This window comes from Narcine bancroftii, chromosome 6, assembly GCF_036971445.1.
Source record: "Narcine bancroftii isolate sNarBan1 chromosome 6, sNarBan1.hap1, whole genome shotgun sequence".
In the NCBI taxonomy this organism is placed as follows: domain Eukaryota; kingdom Metazoa; phylum Chordata; class Chondrichthyes; order Torpediniformes; family Narcinidae; genus Narcine; species Narcine bancroftii.
The window spans coordinates 170,627,561-170,643,226 of record NC_091474.1 but is presented as its reverse complement, the minus strand read 5'-3'; the positions used below and the strand labels follow the sequence as shown (position 1 = coordinate 170,643,226).

At 43.2% G+C, this 15,666-nt stretch overlaps 1 protein-coding gene across 4 annotated transcripts in view; it reads right to left on the bottom strand.

The window, feature by feature from the left end:
* Positions 1–10,149: 10,149 nt before the first annotated feature.
* The window catches only part of enpp4 (ectonucleotide pyrophosphatase/phosphodiesterase 4), a 43,592-nt gene continuing 38,075 nt past the window's right edge, over positions 10,150–15,666 (bottom strand). For all 4 annotated transcript variants that reach the window (XM_069886711.1, XM_069886709.1, XM_069886710.1 and 1 more), the window contains one exon: positions 10,150–13,665. In XM_069886711.1, the coding sequence (XP_069742812.1) occupies positions 13,295–13,665 (371 nt within the window). In that variant the 3' untranslated portion in view covers positions 10,150–13,294. The remainder of the gene's footprint in view (positions 13,666–15,666) is intronic.

Here is a 15,666-nt window from a genome sequence, read left to right as displayed (position 1 = left end):
TCAATATCAAGGCGACTGTGAAGCCGCATGAAGGACAGTTTCCGTTGCCTAAGTTACCAGGGCAGGAAATTGTAATTGATTACACGGACATGATTGAGAGGGCAAGTAGCAATCGATACCTCTTAGTAGCAGATGTGTTCATAGGGTGGCCGGAGGCAATCCCTGCCAGAAGAGAAGATGCAAAGACGGTAATTAAGTTCCTAATCAACCAGTACATTCCTATACATGGGTTTCCTAGGAAGATCAGGTCAGATAATGGAAGTCATTTTAAGAATGAAGATTTACAGGAGGTAAAAGCGATGTTAGGGTTAAAACATGCCTTTGGAACGGTGTATCATCCACAATCCCAAGGAAAAGTGGAGAGAATGAAACAAACAATAAAAGGTAAGATCGGGAAAGTACAGGCATGGACCAAATTAAATTGGGTGGATGCGTTGCCCCTGGCGTTAATGTCAATAAGGAGTTCGGTAAGTTATGTGACAGGATTTACTCCGTATGAACTACAAATGGGGCACCAGTTTCCGGGACCTGGAGCCGGGATTCATACCACAAAGGAAGAGGTAAGTCCAATGAAATGTAAGCTTTATTATGATAAACTAACGGTTCTGGTATCAGCTTTTTCACAACAGGTTACAAGTACCGAACGGAAAGGTGAAACCCCAATACCATCAGCCGCGGAGTGGGTTCTGCTAAAGGTGATCAAGAGAAAGTGGTCGGAGCCCAGGTGGACAGGACCCTACAGAGTAGTGGAAAGAACGTCCCACGCGGTTCGACTACTGGGAAAAGGAGAGACGTGGTATCATTGGAGTCAGTGTACAGCAACGGACCCACCTACACGGACACTGGAACAGATTCAAATGGAGGTGACTGAGAATCTGTGAAGTAACTACGGTCTAAGAACTTTTTGATCGGGTCCCTTTGAAGAGACTATTGGATTACGGTGACTGTATTTCAGTATTTGAAGTGATATTTCTATATTGAAGTCAACAGAATTTAGGGGCTGTGATGGACACTATGTGGGGACTATGGGTGATGTTACTCCTAGCCCTTGAAGGGTCTGGAGAAGGAAACAACTGTACAAAGTGTTTGCGGTCAGCCTGGGGGGCCCATAACGAACCGGAAAAGTACTTTGCGGATTGGACTGACTTTCCTGAACACTGTATTGGGACCCCCACTGGACTGAAGTGTGTTCATAATGGCCAAGTTTATGAGATTAAGTTTAACAAGGGGTCGGAGATGCCGGTCCTTGCAAAAACTCCTGAGGTCTCGGTCCCATAAGTTAACTGGTGGTTGGTCTCATTTTCATGAGACCAAAAGGGGGACTGTTGGAATATAGGGGTTAATTAATCATAGAAAATATGTAGAATATATGCTTATGTACTATTCATTTTGTATACATGAATCCATTACTATGTCTTCTTTTCTTTGGCTTGGCTTCGCGGACGAAGATTTATGGAGGGGGTAAAAAGTCCACGTCAGCTGCAGGCTCGTTTGTGGCTGACCAGTCCGATGCGGGACAGGCAGACACGATTGCAGCGGTTGCAAGGGAAAATTGGTTGGTTGGGGTTGGGTGTTGGGTTTTTCCTCCTTTGCCTTTTGTCAGTGAGGTGGGCTCTGCGGTCTTCTTCAAAGGAGGCTGCTGCCCGCCAAACTGTGAGGCGCCAAGATGCACGGTTTGAGGCGTTATCAGCCCACTGGCGGTGGTCAATGTGGCAGGCACCAAGAGATTTCTTTAGGCAGTCCTTGTACCTTTTCTTTGGTGCACCTCTGTCACGGTGGCCAGTGGAGAGCTCGCCATATAATACGATCTTGGGAAGGCGATGGTCCTCCATTCTGGAGACGTGACCCATCCAGCGCAGCTGGATCTTCAGCAGCGTGGACTCGATGCTGTCGACCTCTGCCATCTTGAGTACCTCGACGTTAGGGGTGTGAGCGCTCCAATGGATGTTGAGGATGGAGCGGAGACAACGCTGGTGGAAGCGTTCTAGGAGCCGTAGGTGGTGCCGGTAGAGGACCCATGATTCGGAGCCGAACAGGAGTGTGGGTATGACAACGGCTCTGTATACGCTTATCTTTGTGAGGTTTTTCAGTTGGTTGTTTTTCCAGACTCTTTTGTGTAGTCTTCCAAAGGCGCTATTTGCCTTGGCGAGTCTGTTGTCTATCTCATTGTCGATCCTTGCATCTGATGAAATGGTGCAGCCGAGATAGGTAAACTGGTTGACCGTTTTGATTTAATATTTACCTCATGGTGAAGGGAAAGAGTAATGTAAGTAAGGGGCAGCCACAGTATGTAGCAAAGTTGGCTGATTACAGTAGGTTTAGAATTGCCTGCTCCCAAAATACAAAAGAGAGAATAGGTATGAAACAATTTAGTAGGAATATTAAGGAAAAAAGGAGGTGTTGATGAGCACAGGAGACGATGGCCAGACAAGAACAAAGAGAATCCTGACAGAGACTGTCAGAAACAAAGAGAATGGAAACTAACTCAAGTAAAAAAGGCTAAGACAGAAGGAGGTGTTGAGTAGAACAGAAGAATATGGCCAGATGAGAACAAAGAAATAATTAGAAATATCTGGGGTATGAATTGATTTCTGATCAAAACAACAGGATATTCTGACTTTGAGGATTAAAATGGGAGCTCTACACCCCAGATATCTGCAGAGCAGGAAATTACTTGTGATAAATCTTATGCAAGAAATCTAGCAAAGAAAGCCAACTTTTGTTCTGTATGATAAGGTTGAGCTATATAAACTGTAGAGACTGGACAGTAGAGGTCAGTCTTGGGGAATAGCTCACTGTGCAGGTGACCTATGAACTAACGACTGAACCAGAGCTCTGTTAAGCTTTATTCTTGTGCTGTGTAATAAACTGATTGTTGAACCGAATACCTTCTCCTATCACTTAATTCAACGAGCACGCTGGACTCAGATGACACGTAGACTAAATTGAGGGTAGGGTAAAGCCAGAGTCCGACAGCTCAACCACCCACACCCCCCTTTAAAAAAAAACAGGAAAAGACTACTCTTCGGCCTCTTTCTCCTCTTGACATGAGGGTCCACAAATTGCTCATTAACACAGACTACTGCAATCTCATCATTGATTTTAGTCAGCACCTTTACAGCAACCAGCAGGAAAGTTTGTCACTTATTATGCAAAGAACTCTCCGCAAGACAGGCAAGAGCTGTTGCCATGGAAACCTAAACCTTAACATTGGACATTTGACCACATCCTCTGTTTTGCACCTTTGAAGTACAGCCTTTGAAATTGACCTTTCAAATTGTACCTGAGCTGTGATATCTACTCTGCATACTGACTCTCAGTACACTCAATAAATTGTAGTTTCAGCTTTTAATTACAGTGTTACAGATCAGAGATATGATGTTACAGAGCAAACACTTGCAGGAAATACTGCATATATTTTGTTGTCACTCAGCAATGACAGCATCCCCACCAGCCCTCCAATTCACAGAAACAAATAACGGTGGGTGTTTCAGGAGCTTTTATTTAAAATCACAAATTGGCCAACTTTCAGTTCTGACTCTTCCTGGCTATCATTACAGAGATCCAACACTAGCACTTGGGGCACCCATTTAAAGAGAATGCAAATGGTAAAGGCATCCTGGTGTCAAATGACAGCCCAGAGAAACAGGACACTCCAGGTACACCCTAAATGTATGCCTGTCCCCTGTTGGGATAGCATAGCGACCACCATTTGTGCGCTGTGCTTAGGGACCGCCCAAGCGTGAGGCCAAAGCGTAGGATGCCTAAGCTAAGAGAGGGCTCTGGCACCTGATGGATGTTCTTGCACTGCCTGCTCGCAGACATTGGTGGTAAGGGTGCTCACATTTGCCAGCCATGTTGGAGAAATCAGGTACTCGAGTCGGTGACCATGTTTCTTCTCTGCCCTCCCCTCTGACACTGGGGAGCAGCTCACACAGAACTCTGATCCATTGGAAACACAATGATCCTGCTTGGTCAGGGCCAGTGAGGTGTCATCATTGAATTTGCTTATTGTCCCACATACGGAAGGCACTTGTAGAAATTGATCCATTTGATTGGCATCTTTTATTTTAACATGTCCTTTTGTTCTTATTTCTCTTTATTTTAAGATATAACATGTATATAGAGTTACTGATTGTCTTCATAATTGACTGCAGAGTAATGTGACTTCTGAGGGGTGGAATGTGGCCTCCCTGCCTGTCTGGAATGTGTATTGCAGGTAGTATGTGTCCTCCCTGTCTAAAACTTATTTGGAAATCAGATCACTTGTCAATCAAGATTGTACTCCGGCCACCCATTAGTGCACACCTTGCCATTGGCTAACTTAATCACAGGCTCATTATTGGCTAGAAGCACAGATTAGAACTGTATAAAACATCAATGCATAGCACATTCCTCTCTCTCTCTGTGTCGTGGCCCAAGCCCCAGACATCCCTGCACGCCAGGTCGCTACTGTGAATATCACTGGAAGTGCTTCAGGTAAGGTGTCCACTACACTGAAGCTGAGCTGTAGTATTGTGATAGATCAATACTTGCAGGGAGTCGCAACCCTTGGTCAGGGAATGTATGTAAAGCCCTGTCACACTTGCATCCCACTAAATTGGCCATTCAGTGTCCTAGGATAGGAATGAGGGTTTGGCTTTACACACTTGACCATTCCTAACTGGGACACTGAATGCTTTCCCACTTGCAAGGACCCATCCCTGGGGTTAGGACTGTTCTACCTTGTACTGGTGACATCATGATGCGTCGAGCGATGGTGAACCTGCCCAAAATCCTGATCAATGTATTATGATCATATATTTGAACATAATTAATCATAACATAATTAACCTTTATGAGCCCTTCAGCCTCTGTTGTTGTGCCATCCTATATAAACCTTTATAAGGGACTGTGGGAAAGGGCTAGCAATAAATAGCAATAGCAGTCAATTTTTAAACAGGGTCGGAAAGTTTGTAGTGGTATAGTGCACAATTTATACAGCGTAGGAAAGTTGGTAGCACTATTGCATATAATTTATAAATCCTATGGGAGAAAGCTGTATGCCCAGCATTCATGGAGGGGTTTCTCTGCTGCACGGCATTCTGGGAAGTCCGGTCCATCATTGCTTTTTCCCACGGTCTTTATAAATTGTATGCTATAACGCTACCAATTTTCCCACTTTTAAAAATGGTCAGCTAATGCTATTTATTTCCTCTCTCTCGCTGCGACTTTCCAACGGCAAAGTTTGTACTGTAGTGGTAGGTACTAAGGGAAGTGAAATAAGGAGACTACACACTGTAAGTTGCTTGCATTTCCAACCATTTATTTTTGAAAAACCTATACTGCGCCTTGTAAAGCGGCCCGTAAGTCTTGCCCACGAATGGGCGGTGTCGCCACGACATAGCCAAGTGTACGTGTACGGCCTGCTTGAGCAGAGAAGAAGACACACCCAGCAGCGCCATCTTGACATGGCTGCTCCGCTACCCCGGATGTAACAATGTGGATCTGGTTCACCTGTATCTCAAAGTGTACCGTCACACAACCCCCCCTCCCCCCAGAACCAGTGCGAACATAGTGGGGCCAGACACTTGGGAGGTCATCCCCAACACTTGGGTAGCACTGGCTGAGGTCAAGGTGCAGGGGCTTCAGCCAGTTGGCTATGAATAGTTTCTCTTTACCCCCAATGTCCAGTGTGAAAGTTTTGCCAGTACTGCAGAGGACTTTTTACAGGCCCTCATAGGGTTGTTGCAGGGGGGCGGAATGTGGTCTGCGACAGACAAAAACAAAGTCTATGGTTAAGTCCTGAGAAATGGACACGGGCCGGCGCCCATCGTGTGAGGGTAGGGGGGTTCGAAGGAGGGAACCTGTCCCGTAGTTTTTGCAATGCTGCTCTCCCCTCAGCACCTGGGTTTTGGGATGGTGGAAAGAATTCACCTGGCAGGATTAATGGGGTGCCGGACACCATTTCTGCAGAAGAGGCCTGCAGATCCTCTTTGGGTGCAGTTCGGATGCCCAGGAGGACTCGGGGAGCTCATCCACCCAGCTGGGTAAATGGGCCGTGAGAGCTGACTTCAGGTGCTGGGTGGAAGCGTTTGAACAGGCCATTGGATTGTGGGTGGTAGGCGGCAGTGTGGTTCAGCTTGTGTCCACAGTGCCAATGTAAACTGCGCCCCTCTGTCGGTGGTAATACGAGCTGATATCCCAAACCTTGCAATCCAATGCATGAGCACAGGGGTCATTTGAAGTGTCTTTTAACAGGATGGCTTCTGGCCATCTTGTAATGCGGTCTACCACCGTTAGCAGATATTGGGCGTCCCAGGAGACAGCAGGCCTATGATGTTGACATTTATATGCTCAAACCACCTTTTTGAAGGGTTTGAACTGATGGACGGGGGACTTGACCTGTCGGTGGACCTTGGCTGTCTGACACTGGGTGCAATTGTGGGGCCAGTTGGGCAACCTGCTTCTTTAAGCCATGCCATACGAACCGCTCTGGCACCATGCAAGTTGTGGTCTTTATGGACAGGTGGGCAAGGTCGTGGATGGCCTGGAAAACCTGGTGCCTCCATTGCTGTGGTACGACCAGGTGCAGTAAACCACTGTGGAAACATCGCACAGCAGTCTGTCGGAGCTGCCCGGCAGGCTGGTGTCCTTGAAGTGGAGGTTGGTGATCACTGTGCAAAAAGCTTGCATTTCTGCATCCTCTTTTTGGGCTTGCTCCAGATGGGAGTAGTCCAGCTCAGGGACAAGGTTCAGATGGTGGGTCGAGAGAGGGTGTCGGCCACAACATTGTCCTTACCGGAGAGGTGCTGGATGGTGGTAGTGAACTCTGATATGTACGATAGGTGGCATTGCTGGTGCACTGACCGGGGATCCTTGACCAAAGAGAAGGCGTGCATGAGGGGCTTGTGATCAGCTATGCGCTATGTTTAAGCTCCGGGGGGGGGGGGGGGTGGTTGATGGCAGCTGAAAAAGTCCAACAGTCTCCACTGACCATCGACAGACTGTTCGAGGATGCCCCTGATGGCTGTTGCTGATATGTCAATGGTGAGGGCCGTTGGCACATTTGATCCAGGGTGTACCAGCAAGGTGGCATTGGCCATGTTGGCCTCCTCTGTCCAAACTAGGATCTTGCATTTGGCCGACATCATGGCAAACAGTGGTCACATGATGCGGGCTACCCCTGGGATGAAGCGGTTGTAGAAATAAATCATCCCGGTGAATTCCTGGAGGCCTTTAAGGGTGTTAGGATGGGTGAATTTGTGTATGGCTACGACTTTTTCTATTGATGGTGTTGCCCCATTTGCTTTGATAGTGTGACCCAGGAATTGCATGGAGTCTTTCCCGGACTGGCACTTCGTTAAATTGACCATGAGGCCAAAGTCAGATAGGTGTGTGTCGAGTCTGCAGAGATGATTTTTGTGCTCTTTGTGGTTCTTGCTGGCGATGAGTATGTCACCCAGGTAGATGAACACAAAGTCCAAGTCTCTGCCCACCATGTGCATCATGCACTGGAAGGTTTGCACCATGTTCTTGAGGCCAAACAGCATGCAGAGGATTTCAAAGAGTCCGAATGGGGTGATGATGGCAGTCTTTCCAATGTCATCCTGCTGGCCATGCAATAGATTAACCTTTGAGAAAACTTTTGTGCCGTGAAGTCTTGTATATGTGGGATTGGGTAGCCGTCGGGCATGGTGGAGTCATTTAGGTGGCGGTAATCTCTGCAGTGCCATCACCCACCTGAGGACTTGGGGACCATGTGAAGTGGGGACGCCCAAGGACTGTTGGACCTGTGGACTATGCCCAACTCTTGCATCTGAGAACATTCTTCTTTGGCCACCTGCAGTTTATCTGGGGGAAGCCTTCTGGCTTTGGCATGGAGTGGGGGGACTTGAGTCAGGATGAGGTGTTACATCCCATGCTGTGGTACGATGGAAGTAAACTGCAGCCTGAGAATGGATGAGAATTTATCCAGGATGCGACTGTACTCATCTTTTGGGGCGCTCACTGTGGCCACACTTGCATTACGAACGTTGGTTGCTTTAAGATGGACTGTTTGGAATGTCTGAGCGTGGACCAGGCATTTGGCCTTCACGTCCACCAGTAGGCTGTGCACTTGTAGAAAATCTGCACCAAGGAGTAATGTGTCCACAGTGGTGAGTGTGAAATTTCACTGGAATTGTTCTCTGCCTGGATGTTTTTGGACATTGCGCATGCCAAAGGTCTTGATGGTGGTGGTGTTTGCCAGAGGGTGGGACCTCATTGGCGTGTTCATGTTTCCAGGGTAGTTGGTGGGATGACACTGAGTTCGGCACACATGTTGACCAGGAACCACTGGCCACTAGCCTTGTTGGTGATGTGCAATAGGCTATTGGTATGGCCAGCCATCGTAGCCGTTAGTGGCAGTTGGCCTGAGTGTTTTCAGAAAATGAGCAAGACTGCCTGCATTTTCGCACTTGTGCCCCTCAGCGTTGGTGGTAAAAACACCAGCTAGTGTTTGGTGCCTCTGCTGGTTTGCTGGAGCGCAGTTGTACTTGGTTCGGTTGGGGCCCGGTGTACTGACCCAGATGGGGACGAGTCAACTGGTTCATAGCAGACTTGTTTTCACGTTTCCTGCATCACAGAAAGTCTGCTCTGGCTGCGGCCTTTTGTGTATCTGAGAAATCTTCATCTGTCAACAGCAGTTGTATGTCATCTGGCATCTGTTCCAGGAAAGCCTGCTCAAACATGAGACATGGCTTGTGGCCCTGTACCAATGCGAACATCTCATCCATAAGGGCGGATGGTGCTCTGTTGCCTAAGCCATCTAGGTGCATGAGCCTGGCAGTGTGCTGACAGGCCAAAGTGCTCAGGAGGAGTTTCTTGAGGGCTGGGTTTTTACCTTCCTCCAGAGGGTCGTGTATCATGTTGTCCATTCTGGCTGTGGTCTCTGGTCAAGGGAACTGACGACAAGGTAAAACATTGTCAAGTTGGAGGTGATCTGCCTGAGGTGAAATTGTGCTTCCACTTTTCACCTCATGGGCGAAGCATCGAGAAGGTTGGAAATTTCATAGCCACTGTTGACTGCTGCAGTGTCCAGGGGCTTGTTGGGGTCACCAATTGTAGTGGTAGCTAGTAAGGGAAGTGAAATGAGGAGACTACACTCTGTAAGCCGCTTGCACTTCCAATGATATATTTTTGAAAAGCCCACACTGCGCCTCTAAGGTGGCCTGTTAAGTCCCAGTGACGTCATGGTGCAGCATATGCGTGGCCCACTTGAGCACAGAAGATGCACCCAGTGGGGTCATCTTGACGAGGCCATAACAATGTGGAGCCAGTTCGCCAGCGTGTCTGCGCCACCACAATACCTTCATTTTAATATTTTATTTCTTCCAAGTTCCTGAACTCGCACGAACACTTGGGTCATTTCAACCACACAATTCAATTACCTGTTTCACACTTGCCTGATTGCAATGCCGGTGTCTGCAGACACCAGGAATTGTACTAGGGGTTGAGGCTGTCAATCCCCGATGTGAGATAATGTCATCTGACGCTGGTGTTGAGCTGAATTTGCTTTCACACTAGACACTTTAAAGGCTGATTGTTAATTCCTGGGATCACTTGCAAGTGTGAAAGGGGCTTTTGAGTCCCTGGTTGTAGTGTGTGTGCAGGTTGTCAGAATCCAACCAAAGTCCAAGGTGAATGTCTATATCATCGCTTAAGTGAAATAGTGATTAAGCACCGTTTAATGCTCTCGCGTTTGTTTCCCATGTGTTAATAAAAGATGTGTGTGATTGTACCAACTTGGTGTCCACTGAACCTGATACTCTTTCCCAACATACTATTCAATATAGTGACATTTACAACATGAATGTACTTTTATTTTAATTGTTAAAAAATCCAAAATTGCAAAATGTTTATTACGATTTTGCTGACATACAAAAATGAGTGTTGCACATATCATTGATGCATTAATATATTGAAGGCCAACAATAATAAATACTAAATAAGAACACCCATTTTAGCATCTCTGAAGATGGGCCTTACCATTTGAATCTCTTGATCAAGGCGATAATGTGTCTTTATGTGATATCAGTATTATTTTGTCTTTTTTTTCCACATCTATATTCAATCTACTGCAATGGGCAATTGTTTAAACGTTGCAAAATAAAAAAAATCAGTTAGGTGTCCAATAAAAGTAAAATATTTATTATACACTTCAAAATTCAAATACATGAAGCATAAAAATGACAATTATTGAATGCATTATTGTAAATTTTTACATCTTTGAGATCTGTTGTAAAAATATTTAATCATCTTTCTGTAATGTTAAAATTGCAATGTAATTGTTGCAGTAGTCAATTTAATTTTAAAACCTTAAATTTATTTAGAAACAGGCGAGCATCAAAGGTAAAATGGTGAACAGTAGTTAGCTTTAAAAACCAGTGTCAATAGCTTTACTAAAGTTACTTAACAGCCATTGTTGAAGGAAGGAGAAAGATTAAAACATTGTTTTTCTTTCCCAGAATGTCTGAAGGGAATCCAAAAAATTCCATGCTGCCAAACAATTTAGTTGATCATTTTTATCGACTATTTTGACAAGTAATGAACTAATGAGGAGACATTCGTGGTCAAGAAGATTTTAGTTGGTGCACATTGTGCAGAATTTTGTTTTCTGAAAGATGTGTTCAATGAATGCCATGGGAAAAGGAATAAACTGCACAATTTTTAATAAAATGTGTTACCACTCACCTGTTCTCTCTTTACTTCGACTTTCTTCAACCTTGTGTTTATTTTCACTTGGCTTTAACAAATTTGAATACACAATATTTTTTAAATGGGAGTCTTTTCTAAAATGGGACAGTTTTATAAGGCTCAAGACTGAAACTGGTACATCAAGATAAATTCAACATAATTGTTATATTACAGCATTTTCCTTTGGTGGTATATCTCAGCAGAATAAGGATGATATTATTCAAGTTTTTAATTAAACAGCATCAAAGACTCACATGTTTGAGTACAAGAAGCTTTGTGGAAATCTCCTATTTGTTTTAGTGGTCTCTTATTTATCTTGCAGTAAGCAAGTGATGCCAGTTTGACAAACAGATTAGAATAAATGTTGGTGATTTGAAGTTGATTATTTCCTGATATTTCAAAACTTAACTGCTATTATAACTGCATCAGCTTTTATTCAATAGAATGAGAATGCTTTTTATGTAATAATAAACTTAAATTCTTATGAGTTGATCACATAATCCACAGTAGCTAAACATATTGACCAAAAAAATCATGCTCGTCAGCCAATTCCAACGAAAGCAACTAGCTTATATGGTAAGTATGTGGCTGAGTTTAGAAATATGGAATATGATGGAGGTCAGTCTAAATCACATCTATTCTCTGATCAGCTGCTGGACTCTGCCTTGACTGGTGAAGAGCTGAATATCTTCCATAAGTGTCTCGTTGGCTATCTATCCTGTTGGCTCAACTAAATAGGATCACCGATCAGGATAGAAAATATAAACTACTTGGGATTTTCTTTAATAATAATGATAATACCTCAGGTATTTTCAAAACAAGCTTTGTACATCAAATATATTTTTCTGGTTTTTAGATATCATGAGCTGACAAAGGCTCATATTATGAATGAACTCTCAGGCTCACAAGTTTGAGACTGAGTCACTGCTTGTGGGATGGCTATTCTAGGAAGGTCTCCAGCTTTATTAGATCCACAAGTCTGAAAAAGACTGGTGTGGCATGGGGTGCGGAGCGCAATTATAAAGTATGTGTGGATCCAGCACAATCCAGCTGATTTAATAGAATTTTGCAACACATGGCCGAAACACACTATACACACAAAAAAAATTGAATTTTGTTGCCATCTTCAGTTCAATTTGAAAAGTATTTTTTAATTTGGGTACAAATTTTATTCCAATGCTTTGAAATAGAATAATATCTTCCATCCTATGTTAAATAATGAATAAGGCATGTATCCCATTTATAATTTAATCCTTGGCTATCATATAAATGCTGTACACAGTAAACCCCTATTATCTGGATTTCATGTAATTGGCAAAAACAAAAGGCAGAAATAAATAGGCTTAAAATTGGCATGCTTCGCCATTAGTTCACTAATCATGCAATACATAATCTCAAGCAACCAGAAAATCCCCATAGGTGCTGGATACCAGGGGTTTTACTGTACTTGTTAGCATTCAAAGTAATTATAGGTATTAATATATTAGCTTTAGAGGTTTTTAATATACTTATATTTTTGTATGGCTACATCCTCATTAACAAATATCAACATCTATTTAAAGAGTAAAGTCAAAATGAAAGGATTTGGATAAGAGTAGTTAAATAAAACTTGGGACACGACTGTAGATAGTTTAAAAATCAATCATATAAGTACATTGCAAATATTAGAAGTGTTAATCCTTAAAGTCAATAGTTGACTATTCCAGTAACAAGTGAAAAAAAAATTACAGCTAGCTCTATTCAATTGCCTGGTTTACATAATGGAAAATTTAAATAAAATAATTCCCCCACCCCCCACGATACAAAAATCTCTCAAATCTGCTTGAATCAATAGCACATACCTGATGACATCTGTTCAATGGCAAATACCAGATCTATTTAAGGTGAGTGGAGGAAAGTTTAGGGGAAATGTCATAAGGTTTCCCCCCCCCCCACAGAGAGGGTCAGGTGCCTGGAATGCATTGCTGAAGGTGGTGCCGAAGACTGGTACAATATGGATGTTCAGAAGACTCTTAACTAAGGATATGGATGTAATGAAAATAGAAAGTTATGGGTGTGAAGTGGGGGGGGATTAATTTGCTGAGTAGGTAAATCAAAATTGAAACTGATAACTGCCATTGACAAGCACAAGGACTGGATAATTTACTCCTCCTTACTAATTCTAACAGGACTAGCTTTTGCTCCCTGCAAATTTATCTCTGATTTGGAATAAATTTATTTTGGTGTGGCTTTGTCTTGTACAAAAATTGGAATCCTCAAACTAAAGAGAATGGGAGATCTAAACCAACCATTCTCACCTTTATTTTTGACAATGGCCTCAAAATTTATGCCCCCCCCCCCACTTCCCTGTGAAGCAGTCAAGATTTAGTTAATTCTGTACTTCTCTCATACAGACCATGTTTAAAAAAATATATTTGTATGACGTGAGGTGAAAAGAAAACCAGGCTTTTACTTAAATGTGCTGTGCCCCTCCCCCAACCCCCCTGCCAAGGGCCCTGTTGAGACTGTCTGGAACAACATAGGCTTTTATCACACCAGAATGACAATCACAGAAGGCTCTTAACACATAGTCTTTAAATTAATTTATCAAAGGATCATCATCATCTTCTTCTTCTTGTAATTGAAGACGTGCAAATGTACGCTGAGGTGATGCTCGTTTTTTCACTAGTATCATAAGGCAGGACAATGTCATCAATATCATTAAAGAACCAATCACAATTCCAATCACTTCAGGTTGGCCTATACATGACTCATTGGCCAGCAAACATCGCACATTTCGGAAAGTTCCATTATTGGGCTCTTCCTTCAGCCCGAGGATGTGGCACATCAGTGGGTAGACGTCAATGCTGTTGATGGTTTTTGTTTTATAAGCCTTTTGAAATGCTGGTCCATAAGCTACCAGAAGTGGATGCATGCTTGGTAAGGCATTGTCATAACCATGGTCACCCACTGATGAAAAATGCAAAACATAAAATATTATTTTCCATTCCATTGGGAATAACAAGTAAATAAAATGTGCTCCAGAGCTTGTATTTCGCTGACTGGGTGTGGTGCATTTATCCCAATGATTATCTTGTTTATAGAACATGGAACATGACAGCACAGTTTAGTCCATTCTGTCCACAACGCTGTGATGATCTATACAATCCAACTCCACGGCAATCTAGTCCTTCCTCACCACACACCCATATTTCTATATTTCTTACATTGGCATGTCTATCCAATAATCTTTTAAATGTCCCTACTGTACCAGTCTTCATCACCACCCTAATAATGCATTCCAGACACAAATGCTTTGTTACCTCCTCCTACATGCCTCATCTCACTCTTATCAATATCTTTTCTCTGTCAAAAAACATTCTTATCACTGAGTAGTTTCCTGTGGCCAGTAATTCATATAATAAAAAATTTATCACCTTTAATTATAATTCAACTTCCCAGTCCTAGAAGAAGTACCATCTTTAAATTTGGAAGTCCTATTATTGGAACACCTTTCAGTCTTTTGGTTTTGTAGATAGCGCACCATGTTGAGCAAAGTTACCGTAGCTTCGAGTCACTTGATACAGCTACAATTGCACACTTCCCCAGTACATGTCCCTAGAATAGGCACCCACTCACTCCCTTCCATGATGGCCTCTCCAAAACCTGTCACTTCCTAACCCAAATGAAGGCTGGAGAGCAATTCCAATAGTTCTTATCCCTGGTTTCATTCTACTTCTGTTCTTAAACAGCAGCCAGCTGGATTCAGTTTATTTATGCAATCAATGGCATAAATAGAACCATAGTACATTACAGCACAGAAACAGCTCCTTTGGCCCTTTAACTCAGTCCTGAACTATTTTTCTGCCTCGTCCCACTGACCTGCACCCAGTGCATATAGCCCTTCGTACCCCTCCCATCCATGTACCTGTCTAAATTCTTCTTAAAAGTTAACATTGAACCCACATTCACCACTCCTTCCACACTCCCACCACTCTGTGTGAAGTGAAGTTTCCCTCTAAACTTGCCCCCTTAACCCTTGTATCTCACCTACCCTCAGTGGAAAAAGCCTATCTACATTTACTCAGTCTATCCCCCTCATAATTTTAATTACTTCTATCAAATCCCTCCTCATTCTTCTGCTCTATATGCCCTAAATAAGGCTGCCAGATTTTTAGGAAGGTGTTGTATCCCTTCCTGACATTGTATGTGACCTTTTTAAGTGGGATGCAGCTATTCATCTCCGAAGAGCACCTATCCATGAGTAGATGGCAATCAGACTTCCATGTTTCAGCTATGTATTTCCTGGTTGCACATAAGGCAATTTCTGTGAATTTAATTTGAGAATTAGTTAGTAATCCACCAACCGTGGCAAAGTTCCCCAGAAGACAAAGCTCTGGGTCTACTGGGAAGGTGACTCCTGTGATCTTAATTAGAGTATCAGAGGTCTTAGAAAAGGGCCTCACCTTCATGCAAAGCCAGGTAGAATGTGAAAAAGAACAAACCTCTACATCACACGTAAAACACATCTCTGTTCATTCAGGTTTATATTGGTGTAATTTCTGTGGGATGAGGTACAGTTTGAGAAAATTATAATGGACTAATCCATACCTGGCATTGATAGGAGCCATCAGACTTCCTGGACACAGATCTGACCAGAGTTGTCTGTCAATTGTTGTGTCTAGGTCTGACTCGTCTCACCCTAGATTTATGCAAACCTGGCTTTGAACTCTCACTCATCAATAAAAAATACCTTTTATAAATAAATATATACATTTCCTTCATGGAGTAGTTTCTCCTTTTCAGTGAGTTCTGATAAGAGTAATTTCAGGGTCTAAATTGGCCCTAAGGAAGGATCGCAACTGAAGGTAACAAAAAAATGTCTTATTGGACAAATTATATTTCTTCTTCACCTGTTCAAATGACATGAAAAGTCCTTTTTCATAAAAATCTAATACCAGGCTTCCAAAA